This window comes from Caretta caretta, chromosome 2 (genome assembly GCF_965140235.1).
Source record: "Caretta caretta isolate rCarCar2 chromosome 2, rCarCar1.hap1, whole genome shotgun sequence".
NCBI classification, from domain to species: Eukaryota; Metazoa; Chordata; order Testudines; family Cheloniidae; genus Caretta; species Caretta caretta.
Window position 1 is genome coordinate 181,265,680 of NC_134207.1, and position 16,136 is coordinate 181,281,815.

At 43.5% G+C, this 16,136-nt stretch overlaps 2 protein-coding genes across 7 annotated transcripts in view; one reads left to right on the forward strand and one right to left on the reverse strand.

Moving 5' to 3' along the window:
• LOC125630934 (uncharacterized) overlaps window positions 1–4,165 on the reverse strand; it is a 44,848-nt gene extending 40,683 nt beyond the window's left edge. For 5 of the 6 annotated variants that reach the window (XR_012667154.1, XR_012667152.1, XR_012667153.1 and 2 more), the window contains exons 1-3: window positions 4,074–4,165; window positions 3,219–3,401; window positions 1,096–1,179 (exon numbers count right to left, since the gene is read on the reverse strand). The gene's annotated coding sequence lies outside the window, so the exon portion shown is untranslated. The remainder of the gene's footprint in view (window positions 1–1,095; window positions 1,180–3,218; window positions 3,402–4,073) is intronic. The other variant, XM_075125624.1, reaches the window with a different exon arrangement.
• A 10,085-nt stretch (window positions 4,166–14,250) lies between these two features.
• Window positions 14,251–16,136, forward strand: part of TBX20 (T-box transcription factor 20) — a 48,442-nt gene continuing 46,556 nt past the window's right edge. The window contains exon 1 of the mRNA XM_048839071.2: window positions 14,251–14,783. Coding sequence (XP_048695028.1) covers window positions 14,657–14,783 — 127 coding nt within the window. The 5' untranslated portion in view covers window positions 14,251–14,656. The remainder of the gene's footprint in view (window positions 14,784–16,136) is intronic.

Consider the following 16,136-nt stretch of genomic DNA (forward strand, 5'->3'; position numbering starts at 1 on the left):
GCCCTAACCAGCAGGCTGGTTGGATATGTCTTCAAAGCAAAAAAAAAAAAAAAAATCCCCTGCATGCTCCCAATTTAGGTTAAAATAGTAGCTGACAGCAAGGTAACGAGTTAGCAGCTTGAGTTGGAACCTGGGGTTGAACCTGAACTGGTAACCTGACATAAAGCCTTAGTTGCCTTGTTTTCATTATGGTTTAACCCGAGTTAAGAACAGGATTTGGGGGTTTGGTTTGGTTTTTTCCCAGCGAAGACCTCCACTACCCATTTTGCAAAATCTTTCAAAAAGGCATTTTGGTTCCGCATCAAAACAAAAACATATTTCAAAACCTCAAATGGTTTCATGAAATGGAATGGTTGCTTTCCATTAGGTGGAAGACTCCTGAGAACTGCTGCTTTAAAAATTCTGCCCCAAAATGGAAGCGTTGGGGTGACTTTTCTGTCTCTGGAGTTCATTCCCTCTCTGGGTACTTCCAACTCCTCTCTTCTACTGAGGACTAATCCCTGTGGCTCATAAAGTACTTCTGAAGAGCAAATATTTTTGCCCTTGGAATGGTTAAGCTTTACAGGTACATCATCTATTTAATTTGCTTCATTGCCCAATGTATAAATATGAGAACTGACTTTTTATTATACGTTTTGTTCGTTTGGAAATGACAGTGGACAGGAAGTACGTAGCATGTACGGTTGTCTTCAGACCACTGAAATGAAAGCACTGTTTTTGCAGTGCCGATCTGCCTTATCCCAAATGTTATTTATGAGCAAGCTATTTAAAATAAGCCTTTTTTCCTCCTTAAGTGCTTAGAAATTTGCCAGATAAGTCAACAATACATTGTGTTACGGGTATTGAAACATGTTCCTGTAGACCTAAATCTGAACACTTTCAAAATCTTAAGCCTTAACGCCACATATGGGGAAAAATCCTCTTCATGGCAGTAATCGCCAACCCTTTCCCTCATCCTGTTAAAATAAGCAAAAGCTGATGCCTCTCTTTGTACCCTGGTGTGGGAATGCTGCTTATTGAGTGCCCATGCTGAGGGAACGAGCTGGGGGGCTGTGGGACTCCTCCATGCCATGTCCAATTGGTCCTCCAACTTACCTCTGTATTGTGCTCATCACTGTAACACTTCAGACAGTGGAAGGCTGCTGGGGTAGTTTCTTGGTGGCAGCAGCAGTGACTTTCCTAGACCATATAACATACTTAATTACAAAGTGTTCTGTATGATCAGGGAAAGTTGTAAATCATAATGCTTTTTTTCACTCTATTGTCTCTAGGCCAGGACCTCCTGCATTCTGAGTTCATATAATGGTTCTCTGGTTTTTAATTAATATATGTTCATCCCGGAAAACTATCGTTTTCCTTTCCCTCTACCAGGAGAGATTGTGGAAGGCAGGGGAGAGTGGGGGAAAGAGGTATGAAAACAGAACAGAACCTTTTCTCTCAATCCCTTAGGAAAAATTAAAAGATTAGATGTCATTGAAGCTCCTCGAAACTGGCTGGTTGTTTTATGTAATACTTTCTACAGCTGCCTTCAAAGCAAAATAAACTGCACTGTCTTTGGGACTTGTCCTGCTGCATCATACTCATGGGGAGGGAAACACTGGCCAAGGAACCTTGGAACTTTCAAGGGATCTCTAATTTTAGGTGTTCAGTTTGAGACATTTGGGGACAGATTTTCAGAAGTGCTGAGCACCCATCATTCCATCATCACTGAAAATCAGAGGTATCTCAAGTTAGACACCCAAAATCAGAGGCCCCTTTTGAACATCTATTTTAGTGCCTGTCCAGGGAGTATTTCTTTAGCTTTCTGGCAATTGCGGGCCCTTGTTTTAAAAAGGCTGATGATTGAATCCTTGGGGAGGGACACCAGCCCGCCAGCATCATCCTATTTCTAATACCCTCATTAGTCATCATTGTATCTTTTTTGCAGGGGCAGCACAAACTTCTATTGAGTCTGCCCCAAGGCCCACTGAAGTCAACAGGAAGACCTCTGACATAGACTTCAGTGGGCACAAGCTCAGACCCTACACAAGTGTGCTGGCTGAAACTTTAAGAACAATTTTAAAATCAAATACCACTTGATTTTTTTTAAAGGTTTTCTGAACTAACTTTGAAAAATTTCTCAGTTTGTGGTTTGTCACTTATTTTTATATAAAGAATTGCAAACATCATTTTTAAAATTTTGAAATACTTTTTTAAAATCCCACAATGTGCCCAAACTAGCAAAATTGTACTTTGAAAATGGAAAATGATGAAAACTAAATAAGTGACAAATTTCAAGAAACCTTGAGGGGAACATTCAACTAAAACAATTCCACACAAAGAAATCAAACATTTCTAATATAAAAATATATGAAAATCATTCCAAAATTGTTTACACATTTTCTAACCAGCCCTACTGTGCAACGCTATGACCCAGTAGCAGAGATTTACTTCAACCACCTGATAGACCCAGGGGCAGCTCTTCTGGCAGCTGCTTAAACAAACTCCTAGAAATGCCCAGGAATCTGATCAGAGAAGGAAAGAACATAACCTTGCAAAAAGGAGCTGCTTTTCTGACTTATTGTGTTAAAAAACAATTGGTAGCCCAATCCTGAAAAACACGGTGAGAAGGGGCATGCACATATGCCTGCCCAGACATGAGAGAGTGAGCCCTCCAAAACTCATAAATGAGATGAGATTTTTAAGTCTCATTGAAATACTCCAGCAAACAGCTTCTGCACCAGAGACAAGTACTTTAAAATTAATCCAAACATAAATACGTATCCTTTTCTCAGATGAATGAGATTTGGTAGAGCGCCAAGCTAGACTAGAGGAAATAAACCAGGAAGAGGAAAAAATCTTAAGAAAGGGACAAAACATTTACAATTAGACCCTTTGGTTTTAATTACTCTGTCTACATTGTTATAAATCTAAAGATATAAAATAGATGCGACAATACTAAGGTCTGTTTCTAGCTGGGTACATACACATTTGAAGTTGAATTATTCTCTCACCAACACAGTAGTATACAATTGTATACCATTTTTCATCCAGGAGGATCCCAGAGTGCTTTGTAAACTGATATATAAATATTACAGAGGGATCGCTTTACCCATCACTGAAATGCAACCACCTCTAGCTATTTAACAGTATTCAAGAGTTTGGGACAGGAAGTGAACAATACTGTATCCCGCTATTTTTGTAAGGAACTTGAAAAGGGAAATAACATCCAGACCTACCTATTCCATCCAAATGCTAGCCCCTTCCTGAACAGTCCTTTCAGTGTTTTTATTCTGTACCCCCAGGAGGAAGGGCTCCAGGAACCATTGTCTGCCAACCAGCCCTCTACCCAACTGAATGGGTGTGTTGGTGTGGGGGTAAAATGTGGTTAGAGCTGGTTCTGTTTTCCAAACTCAGATTACCTGACAAAACATTAGTTAAAAATACCGCTTTTATTTATTCCCCCCTTTTCTCTTTGTTGCACAATTTTCAACCAATTCTAGTGGTTACCTAACTGGGAATTTGACCAGGCCCCTAACATGCCGCCAATTACAAAAAGTGCCAGGGGCTCTTTAATGAGTCCAAGGGGTCAGGCCCTTGATCCGCAAGCGCCATCCCTTAGCCTAGGCCAGTAGTTCTCAAACTTTTTTTGCTAGGACCCCCTTTAAAAATATTTCAGGCTGCCACGACCCCTCCACCCCCCCAAAAAAAGTAACACCCCCCCATACACACACACATACACAAACACTGCCACCCTTATTTCTGGGCTGCTGCTGGTGGCTGGGTGCCCAGCCAACAGCCAGGGCTCTGGAGACCCCTCGATATTAGTCTTGTGCCCCCCTGTTGGGTTGGGACCCCCCCCCCACACACACTTCGAGAAGCACTGGCCTAGGCTCTGGTGGCCTTGCGGTGTTAGGAACAGCGCAGTCTTGATCTCTAGCGCCCCCTGTATCCCTCGCTCGTGGGAGAGGCCCATGTGCCATAGAAGCCCCACGGCTCCTGGCGCATGGCCCCGCCGTGCCGTGCCGTGCCGTGCCGTGGGGGGTTCTCCTGCCAGCGGGCAGGGGACGGAAGGACACCGCAGCGCTCCTAACCTGCTCGGGCAGCAGGAGGCGAGCGGTGGCTGGCTGGCGGTGGACGGCGCTGGGCCGGCGGCCGGCGGCTGGTTTCTTCCTCCGCCCGCGAGCTCGGCTAAGGGGCGGGGCGGGGCGGGACGGGCAGGGCCGCCCGGAGGTGCCTGCTGCCGCGGCCGCTTTCCTGCCGCCAGGGCGGCCGGGGGAGGGGGCCACCCGCCGCTGGGCACATCAAAGGCGGCGGGGCTGGGAGCATGAGCTGCCAAAGAGGCTTCCCCCGCGCAAGCCGGGTGGTCGCCGCAGAGGCTCGGCAGCAGAGAGGGAAGCCAAGGCTGGTCCATGGCACATCCCTGGGCCGCAGGAGAAGCGGGGGCGGGCGGGGGCCTGGCACGGATTTGCTAATCCCGGGCCGGGTTTGCCTGTCAGAAACGCAGGGGCCGAGGCGGCCGCACGCCGGGGGCGCTCGGTTGTAACCCGGGGAATTAGGATCCGCTCACGGGGGCTGCTCGTGGTGACATCCCATCGGTGTTACAACGTAGCAGGCCCGATCCGTCTGTCCTCAGCCTGGCAAAACTCCCCCGGAAATCAATGGGAATGTTGCTGGAGTGGAAAAAACAAACAAACAAAACCCGGCGGTATTGGGCCTTGTGTTAGCATCCTCCATCCTCTTACCTAGCTCTGCTTTCGTGCTCTTAGGCCTGGTTACCGAGACCGGGGGTTCATGGATGTTGTAAATTACAAGGAGAGCAGGGAATTGAAACGACAGCCCAAGTCTAAACCAGTTTGGGTGGTGACGTTAATGGCTTTGTTGCTTCGCTTGTCGCTTTCTTTCTGTTGTAGCCTCAATATAAAGAGTTAGGCAGAGGAAAGTCACGTTATATAATAAAACTTGGCTTGGTCGTGCATGCTGGTAATGCACTTCTCCGACGAGTCTAATGGACACACCACACGCACGCTTTCTTTCGCCACACTTTGTAGCACACATAAAAGCAACGGTTTAAGTGCTGTGACTTTTTGACAGAAAGGTAAATTGCTGGGGGGGATTTTAAAACGTGGCATGTAACTTACCTTTCATTTTGAGCGAGTTGACTGATCGGAGATATCCGAAACTGGTAGACGAACAGACAGATTATTAAACACCTGTCAAACCTAGTCTTGCCACAAAATGGATACAAGATACACAAGACTCACTTGTTTAACTAACTTAAGGACATGATTATCAATCATACAATATTACTCAGTCCAAAGTTATCTAAAATGAAGAAAGAGATTTTTATTTAAATGTGTATTATAAAAAGCCTTAAAACTGTCTATACTTCAAACAGTTAATAATAATATTAATTCATGGTCATATTCCTTTGAAGCTCTCACTATATTTAGGCACCTTATCCTGCAGTCCTTGTTCAGCGGAATCTCCCCTTGAAGTAGTCGAGAGTAAAATGTACTCTATTCAAGGTCTTGCATTTGTTCCTGACAAATTCATTAATCTTAGGAAAAATGCTCTATTATTTAATTAAGAATATTCTGTAGTTGTGGGACATTTCACGATGAATTTCAGATGCCATTTTTGAACATGTGATTCCTACCAAACCAAGTTAGCCAAACTCAAATTTGAAGTTTAAATTATGTTAATGGCTTTCTCTTATCAGTCAGCAATACCGTCCTCTAGCTGAAATAAGTACTAACGGGGTGGATGTGACTACATTTTAACTCTGATGTAAAAAGGTATATTTCGGTATGATCAGTTATTTAGTATTGTAATGTTTTTTTAAACCAGCAAATCTCCAAAAGTTTTAATTGTTAGTATCTGTGATTAAATCTTGGATTTTGCTTTATTTCTAGTGTTGTCTAACACAGCCCGTACAGACAGAAACATTGTAATCCTAATGCTATTTTGGTTGTATAGCGTGTATTCATTGATTGCGTTATATAAAACACATATCACTGGCGATCGTACAGTTTATATTTTGCAGAGCTGTCAATGCTTTCAAAAAAACATTTCAACTGTTTAAAAATTTGTAGAAAGGGAAAACAACTTCCTCTAGGTAAAAAAACTGTACCTATAGTCTGTACTTAGTAAGATCATATTTTATAGGTCCTTCGCAGCCTTTCAAATAATTACTCTTAAACCAAAACAAAAATCCTAATATTTACATTAAACTTTCACTCGAAATCTTAGCACGTTTAATTATATAGTGAAACAGAGAAATCCAAGAACACGGCTTTGATATATATTGAATCATCTGCAGTGACTGTTTCAAAACAGAGCCGATTTTATAGTGGCAAAAGCTGGATTGTATTTAAATAGCTTTATAAAAATGTCATCGCTTCAATGTTAGATGTAAACCTTATATAAAATATACAAACAATGGAGCTACACAAGAAGGAGCATTAAACCGTACATTATCCATTCTGTCTCCATGTGTGTACACATACACTGTATACGTGTTTGAGCACACATGAGCATATACATATTTATATATGTGTATGTGTATAGATACAAATAATTATAAGTACATGCACAGCGCATGTCGATGTATATACATATATGATTATAGACACACATACATCATATATACATTTGCTTTATTGCTTTTTGGTATATGTTTAATGAATTGTGTGTGTGTGAGAGAGAGAGAGAGACTATGATGGTTGGCTGTCCACGGTCTCCATAGACAAAGACGTCTCCTGTGTAGGAGTGCAGTAGCCTGCAAAGTGTGAATAATTTTCAGTAAGGAGTTACACTAAGCGGGAAAGCTTTTAGCACATTATCCACTGGCAATTGGGCTATAATCTAATTGTCAACCCTCGGGTCTTAATAGAGCCTTTCTCTTTCCACCATTAGATTTGCATCTGGGAGATACCTAATGGGTTTAAAACGCCTAGCATTTTGCTCCAATAAGCCACCTTCTCGGTGTAGGTGACATTGAGGTGTTTTTGTTGTGAAATTGGATATAGGTTTGCTGGCTGACGAGCTGGCGCAGCCTTTCTGCTACACGATGTGTGATCGGTGGACTGGAAATGCTGTGTCAATTTCAGAAACAGATTTCAGCCTGGTTTTGTTTCGAAACCCAACAATCTAGTAGGATGATAAATCCGGAAGACAGAGCTGTATATATAATTAAGTACATCGAGGGGGAAAAGATGAGGCTTGAGTCGAGAGCGAGCTGACGAGATTAGATTACTCCAGATACGGAAGAATAGAGTTGTAGCGATTTACGATGTCTTCTCGTGACATTTTTATTCTAAAGTGGCAATCCATGTAGCAGACACGAACGTTCTCCATTGTGTCCGTGTCAGGACACATCAAAACCAGGGTTTCGGTTATAACCCATCAAACGATACATTATTTTGATCTTGAAAAATACGCTTGTCTCCCATCTCTGCCTATGAACACCTCACAAAAAAGCAGCAGACACAGGATACTTTGCAGCTGATAATATAGACTGGACCTGAAAACCAGAGAAGTGTAATTCCAGCTCATGGGAAGATTTTGGGACTTGCAATTATGATCGGCAGGTTTAACAGACAAGATTTCACAAGTCAATGGCACCCGAATTCTGCAGCAGTAGTTTTGGCAAGCAGGCTACAGTGTATCACACTAATGGGTGATTATTCTGTCTGTAGGCACATGCTAATCGCTTAAAGGCGACCAGAAAACACAAGCAAAGGCACAAGGGCGGGGGAGGGATCAGACTCAAATCCCAAGTTATCTCGGGGGTAGGTTGAGGGAGAATATCATGTTAGCACAACTGTATGATTTCAAGGGAAATGACAGATGTTGCTTGTTTCGACGTATGTCGTGTTGGAAACTCATTGGCCGAGTAAGGACAAATTTGCCTCTGCGTAACTGACAATGAACTATGAGTGGCAACATTACTTTTAAAAGTAAGAAGAAAAAATATTTTGACTGTGTCTTAAAATAATAAAACAATTTCTTAAATGGTAAGTGTCCCTAGCGTGCAGCGGAGAAGTCATCAACTAAGCGCCCGATCCTGCAAACCCAGACGACTAGTGGTAGGGACTACTCACATCAGCCTTTGTAGAATCGGGCCCTAAATCTAAGAAAAGCAAAACTAACCCTTTTAAGAAACATTCTTATTGTATTATAGGATTCCAGTTTTCTTCCTAGATTTTATCGTATTGCAGAGCCAATTTAAATGTTGTAACATTCGCAAGTTAGGAGCTAATTAATATTTTCCCCCACTAGGATTATAACTAGTGTAGAAAATTATTGCGATAAACTAGATAAAGTAAGTATATAAATTATTCAAAGTCACAGGGTGGAATCCTGGCTTCATTGAAATCAATGGGAGTTTTGTTACTAACTGCAATGAGACCTGGCTTTCACCCACAGTCTTCCCTGATGAGAGAATTTACGATTGGGAACAAAGGCTTCTGATTTTAAATTGCACAGGGAAAACTGGTCCCTGAAGCGAACAGGTCCATGGAGTATGCACCATTTTGCCACTTCGCTTTTGGAATCGCAAAAGACTTGTAACTGGTCTTGTAACTACAGAGGAGAAATGAAGCTATATTGCAAAGTCAGAGAAAGCTCCGGGACAGCTGCACCGTGCACGGATCTGACTAAAATGCCAGTCCTAAAACTATCGTTAGTAACAAACGTCTGCATGTGCTTGGATAGCCAGGAAAGCTTCAGGGGCCAAACTGAGATCGGGGGTGGGGGAATTTTCCACTCCCAATCCCTCTCCGTCACCGCTCCGCAGATTGCTGGGAAATGCACATTCTGTGTGCAGGGCGCAGGGCAGCAGATGAAGGATTTGATTAAGCAGGGTAATAAAAGGCCAAGCTCCTGCGCTCGGCCAGCACATTTCTAACGTGTCCATTAGAGAGAGGGACGTTGGCTTTTCATTCTGCACTAGTCCCAGATTGGCGGGGAGCGTGGGGGGAATATTTTATATAAGAAATAGCAGAGAAAGCACGAAGGAGCAATGCAGTGCCCAGGAGGATGGGTTTCCAACGAGGTGTCTGTCTGCAAAATGACCAGCCCTGTAGTGATAGCTTGAAGGAGGGGGAGGTGGACTCTTTCTTCTCATGATCCACCCTGGGAGAAGCTTCCATAATGGGTGGCAGATCCTCTCTGATTCACACTAGCAATTCAATGAAAGCACGCACTGAGGTCACGGATAAACTTCCTTGCAAATTCCACTACGGGGGTACAAACCCGTAATGTATGAATACTACGGGTCAAGTCCTGGAGTCCTTACTCTGGCAAAAGCCCGGCGCTGGGCTTCAGTGGGCCTTGTGCCTGAGTGAGGACTGCAGGAATTGGCCTGACGGTAGTTTCCTGGCTCTGGCTCTCTTCCTTTCAGGGGAGACCGAAATCGAGGAAACCGGGGTTGGCTTTGAGAGGGGAATTCACCCAAGGGATAGGATCGGATCGAGACAAGGATAGGGCAACAGTTTAAACGCCTTTCTTCAGCCCTCAGAGTACACCCCCGAGTTTACCCCGCCCGTTCAGACGGCCAGCGGGCCCCGTGTGCACTGCTGCAGGCTGGGCTGAGACGGGACCGAAGCCTGATCAAACTCAGCTCCGCTCTCTTCGTTTGCTGCCCGCCTTGGCAGTGGGGTTCCCCGAATCGTGTGTCTCCAGGACGCTGCCTTTGTCTGGGAGCTCGCCGAAGGAAGCCATAGTGAGAAATTGGCCGCTCGAGCCGAAACTCATTAATTACACAAGCCCAAAGCTCGGGGGGAGGAGGGGAGAGTGCTCGAGGTGTCTAGACAAGACTCATTTCCTTATCGGAGGCGGAGCGAGCCGCAAAACTAAGAAAAATAAAGATTCTGGTGGGATATAACGAAAGCGCAGCTGATTAAATATAGCAAACAAGCCTCGGTTTATCTCGCATGTGTGCAGCTTTCTTTAACTGTGCCCCTGGCTTTCCCCTACCTCGTTTCCAGCCAGATTTAGATGTTGGGTCCCATTTTTATTTCCAGATCTTTACCAGGCTGGCTGGTGGCTTGCCCATAGTGTTAATAGCCTCCAAAGTATCCCTGCAACAATTTATAGTGTGAGGGGGGCCACTTGAAAGACAGTCACTATTAGGCACACGAGCTACGTTCCCGGTGGAATCAAGTCACTTTTTTTTTTTTTTAAAGAAAAGCTTAGAAGCTAACTGTTGAGGAAGGGAAATGTGATTAACATCTCTTCCTCACCTCCGAAAACGTGTTCGGTTGTGATCCGAACGATCTTTCTCCAGGCAAGTCAGAAGGCGCATACAGAACTACCCCGCCAGCCTCCCCCAGTCTAGAGATAGGTCACACCATTGCCAGTGAGTCCTGGTTGGTATTTTTCCCCTGTAAGGAAGACGACTGAAGTAAAAAATCCCACCGCTTTAGATTTATTTGAGCATAAGCTTTCGTGAGCTGCAGCTCATTTCATCCGATGAAGTGAGCTGCAGCTCAGGAAAGCTTCTGCTCAAATAAATTGGTTAGTCTCTAAGGTGCCACAAGTCCTCCTTTTCTTTTTGCGGATCCAGACTAACACGGCTGCTACTCCGAAACCCACCGCTATAGAGTTTCACTTTGGGAACCCCTGCTTTACCGGAGTCGCACTAAATCGAAGCAAAACGTTAACAACAGACAGTTACAGCGGAAAGCGAGGAAAGGTTTGAGGGACGCAGCAGCGTGCGTTGAAATCCGCTGTTTAAGTGGGCGGAGGGGATCCGCATTCTTCGAAAAGACACATTGGTCAAAATAATACCCGCTGTCAGTCGTCCCCGTCCACCCATCCGATGAGCGTCCCCAGAATCGAGTGCAAGAGTGCTCCTGGACCGGACACCCGGAACCAGCATCAATTACAAACTGGAAGAGCCACCAAGTCCTGTCCAAAGCAGGGAGTGTCTGACCCCACCCCAAAGTCCGACCACTTCCTCCCAGTTCCCGAGACTGGCTGGACTCAGAGCGAATCCAGCGACACCACTGCTGAGGCCGGCCGGCCACCCCCCCGCCGCCCGAGTGACTGTCCGGCTACCTGGGCGCGGTTGTTTCCCGGGGCAGGTATGTTACCGCCCCGCTGGCTGCATGGTAGTGGATCGAAACATGCCGATTTTGAAAAGCGCTTCGAGCTTACTTCTGCCAGTGGTTTCTGTTCAGAAATAATAATAATAATAATAATAATAATAAAAACAACAAAGAGCAAGGCATTTAGGGTATGAGGCTAATTATTGTTCAAGTTGTCTTTATCCGCCTAGGTCTTTTACAGGTCAGAATATAGTTGCTTATATGTAAAATTTTACAAAAACTGCAACTCATGTAGTGGTCCACCCTGAAAACGTCCTCGCTGCTCCACAAAGGCCCGGTTCTGTTTCCACTGAAGTCAGGGTGAATTCAGCCGCTGATTTCAGTGGGAAAAGGCTAGTCTCCCTTTAATACTTTAGTTATAGTGTGGTCTAGCACAGGTAAGAGGCATTTAAACACAATTTACTGCTTTCCTTCTGTCACCGAAGGAAGACATGTAAAGCCAAAATGTAGCAAAGAGGGATATGCTAAAGGCAAACCAAAGAGTTGCAAAGCAGGGAGCTCGGACAGGAGTTGTCTACAATTTATGTTGTAAGATTTGCTTAGCTCATTTTGTACGTCCTGAAAGAAAAATACTAATTAAGGAACCGATCTTGCACTCCTGGCTCAGGCTAAACTCCCATTGGACAAGACTGGGTCCCAAATTGTTGATGAACCACACTAAAATCCTCAGTAAAGATTACTAAACTTAACGGGCGGCCTGAAATATTTGTTATATTCAAATTAATTAACTAAAAGGGCATTTAATCTTAGACGATTGTTTTAAGTGAATGTAAATTGAAATGATGATACCAAGAAATAAATGACGACACGAATAGCTGTCGCTCATTGCAAAGCCCTAAGGCACTAGTTTTTATAGTTTTATTGCATTAAAAATGATACTGCGATTGTTTCAACAGTGTCGAGATGGTGCATAATTGTGGTGGGACCCAAGAAATATTCATGGATAATACAACCAGCAACATCTCTCTAATTGCACTATTGCAGAGCCCCTGTGATTCTGTTCACTTTTTATGTAGAAATTAGCCATAGTTGCCTCTTTAGCTATAACTCCTTCTCTGTGTTTCAGTGTACATTTACCTATGTGGATAGATCATAGTTAAAAGAATAACATTTAAGAATAGTATTTAACAGCTTTATTTGCCTATATTTAAACAATGTCTCTTACAAAAGTTTGTGATTAGGTCATCAAGATGATAATAAAACACAGCAGATGTTCTCTGCTTGATTCACCTGATCAACATCAACTTGTTTTAGTGGAGTTAATTAATCCAGGTTAGTTGAAATGAATGTAGGCATGATTCTGTCATTCTTATTGGGGCGATGACTTCAATCGGAGTTTGTCTGAGTCAGAAATACAGCAGGATGGGACTATGGTCCCAACTTACTAGAACTCATGGGAGTGAGTACACCTGATTCTGATATCCTCCAATCAAATAATATTTTGGGACTAGTGTAGAAAGACCGGGACCAATAGCATGACTAAACTGAACTAACCAATCCCATCCATACATATAAACAATCAACAAAGAGGACAAAATGACAAAGCAGCTGCTCCATGAAGTTAGAATGACAGTGGACCAAATCCTGCTCGCTTTATTCCCACAAATATTCTGTTCACTGGGGTTTTTATTGGGGCGTGGGTAATAAAAATACATAAATAAATGAGAAAATATTCCATATAGTGTAACGTACACGAGGGTTTATGTGTGATAACTCGCAGCTGCACCACTCATGAAATACATATCTAAATGGCATATCAAACTCACGCCGTGTGTGTGTGTGTTTGCATAGAGCTATCTTTGATATAAAATCAAAGAGCTGAAGGGTGGTGGCAGTTCAGGAAATCCAGCTTGAAGATTGTCATTCACTCTCCATCCGTGGCTGGAGAAAAGATACCACAGAGCTCAGGATGGATGTCAGGCTTAACACGGATTTTCTCTGCTTTTGTAAATTTCTTTAATAAATGTAACACTATCTGATCAATTCTTCGAGTTTTTAATTTCTTACCAGGACTTCCAGTTTTTAGGAAAAAATAAAGCAAAAGAATGTACTAATTTGTGAAACTAATTTGTCTTATTTATAGAAGACACTATTCCATTGTTTAAATTACAAACCAAGACACCTAGGGAACCATTTTTCATGGTATTTAGGAATTTTTAAAAAAATATTGTATATGCACACTAAATCAAAAAGGCTCTTTTGAAACTTTTCAGTAGAGTAAACACACACACACACTACTGTGTATGTATATACACTAGCCTAGCACTCGTTTTTGTTTTCTTATGATCTGCCATGTAAACCATATGTTTAAACTTCGTATCACAACACCACATGAAAAAAAATCTTATAAATAAGAATCTTATGAAAAGTAAATGTTGAGTTGGAAAAGCCACCTTTATTTTTATCACCTTTATTTCCAAAATGAAAACAAAGTTTGGTATGGATTAGGTCCTCTCCAAATGAATGAATGAATTGTCAGGTAGGTGCATTTGTCAGCTGTTGGAAATAGTTGTGTATTGTATCTATCATTTTGAAAGAACCAAGCTCCTTGTCTATTTGTATCTGGTAGAGAAAAGTGTGTAGTGCATTGCAATTGGGCATGACAAGTTTCAGGCTGGAATCTGTTCCCAGGTAATTAATGAATCCCATCCGGGTATAAGAACGCCTTTCTTACGTTTTCGGCTGGAGAGTGCAATGTAGCGAAAGTAAAACCGGGCCAGGAGGCCACTACAGTATATGGAGGGTCAGGGGTATCTGAAACATACAGTCTTCCACAGACTGGTGAGCGACCATCCCAGCTGTGGAAAATGCATTTCTGCCCATGGGCAAAGCCTGGGCTGGATCGCGCTGCTGTCCCCTGAAATCCACCCTCCCTGGTTGTCCTTCCAAGCTGCGGTTGCTCGGAATAGCTCGTGTGTGTGACCCGCTGCAGTCTATCGGCTCGCCCTGCGCCGCTCCTGCCTTTCCTCTTGGCTAGAGACATAAGGAAGGCAGGGAGGGGAGTTTAAAGAGCTCAGCGCTCCCTCCTCCCACGTCCTATCAAGAGGATCAGAAAGCCCTTGACGTGGCCCGGAGCCGATTGGCCAGCAGCCGATAGGATCTCTGCGGCCAGCAAATTAAGGCGGAGGAAAGTGTGCGACTGATCGCAGTGTCCACCCTTCTGCCCTCTGAGCCACTCCGGGCTCCGGCTCCCACCAGCAGAGAGTCGCCGCCGGAGCCAACTCGCTTCTCTCACACGCAGCGAGCCATCTAGCGCAGCGCCCGGGAGAGGATGGTGACAGTTTAACCTAATCCTGTCCGGGGCCTTAGATCCGACCCCGCGGGCGTTGTGAAATCCTAGTTATTCTCCATACACACAAAGTGGTGGGCCCCGCAGTGTCTCCTTGCCTCCCCCGGCCCCGCAAGCTCTCCTAAGTTTGGTTCCCGGGCCGAGTAGCCGGCTCTGTGTTCTCTCGGTTGGCTCCGCTGCTTAGTTTTGTAGGATTTTTATTTGTTATTGGCTGGAAGCTGGGGATCAATTTAAGACCTTCTTGCTTGGTGTGTGTAGGATTTACTCTGTGATCATGGAGTACACAGCATCCCCCAAACCTCAGCTCTCCTCCAGAGCCAACGCGTTCTCCATTGCTGCTCTCATGTCAAGTGGAAGCTCGAAAGAAAAGGAAAGTGCAGAGAGCACCATCAAACCGCTGGGTAAGTTGTATTCCTGGGCCGTGCTGTCTCAGCCGCGGGACTGGATCCTGTGTCGGTCCTGCCCAAACGGATCTCTGGTCCGTTCCAGGAAGCAGGTAGCTAGAGAGGAATGAAGTCAAATATCTGTTGGGAGGGAGGGGCGTTGCATGTCACTTAATGCTTTGAAAGTCAGAACACAGTGTCGCGAAGCCAACAGATACGAAGCAAAGAAAGTAAAGGAAATTGTTTAAATGCTACGCGGCAGATGTGTGAGGAATCCAGGCTGAGTTTGGTCCGTGTTCTGGCTTTCTCTGTGTGTTCTTTTTAGTCTGGTCAAAGAAATACTAACGCATTTGAGTATTGTCTGTCCATTTTCCTGTATTTTAAATTGGTTCCTTGTGGCATTGATTACTGTTTTAAGGCGAGGCTTTCCCTCAGAATAACACCAAAACTCAACGCAACCAGTCCAGATGTCGCTGAAACCTGAGGTTTGGAGGCAGTAATAGTTGCAAAGGGTATACATAAAAGGGCAAGTTAGCCAAGCTGGGATCCAATTTTAGCAAATTATAAAGCTAGATTGCATGATATACACGTTCATATTTTCATTCGCGTACTTTCATTTAATGGGAGAACATGAGTAATTTTAATAAATAACTAGCACCAGCAAGAGAATTTTAAAATTGCTGTTTAATTGCGAAATTCGCTAGACTGCGGCACAAGTCACAGAATAACTTTTGTATCTTCTGTTTTAAGTTCTTATATTTATTTTCCTTACGGAAGCTAAAACTTTATCACAAAGCCATCTTTTTTTTATTCCTGCCGTCATTTTCAGTCGAGGTAGTTTAGAACATTAACCAGTAACCGTTTTCCAAATTAGTCCACTTTTAGTGACACTGTTTATTTAACAACCTTTACCATTTATAGAAAATTTCAGTCTGTGAGGAAGAAGGCAGATACGTTTCTCTCCACTCATGTGAATGATGCAAGAGACATTACTTTAAATTGTTATGTAAATTACCTGTACTTTAAGAAGTACAACAAACAAAACCCGAAAACAATTATTACGCTATTGTTTGCAGGTTAACAAGCGCTAATGAAATTATGTAAACCGTTCTGAAAGTTTTTGTTTCTTATCCTTTGATTACTTAGCCTATGCACCCTGTGAGAAGCAAAAATCAAATTATTTATGTTTAATACATAATCATTCTGAATAGTAAGTCATTGTGAGTTTCAACAAATGCGTTCGCTTACAATTATTTAAACCCTTTAGTGAATGCGATTCAAGACGACCGAGTTGAACGTCCAGATTTTTTTATGCCTATATCCAGAAACTCGCAGAAAATTACCAAAAATAAAAGACAAAAAAAAAAAAAG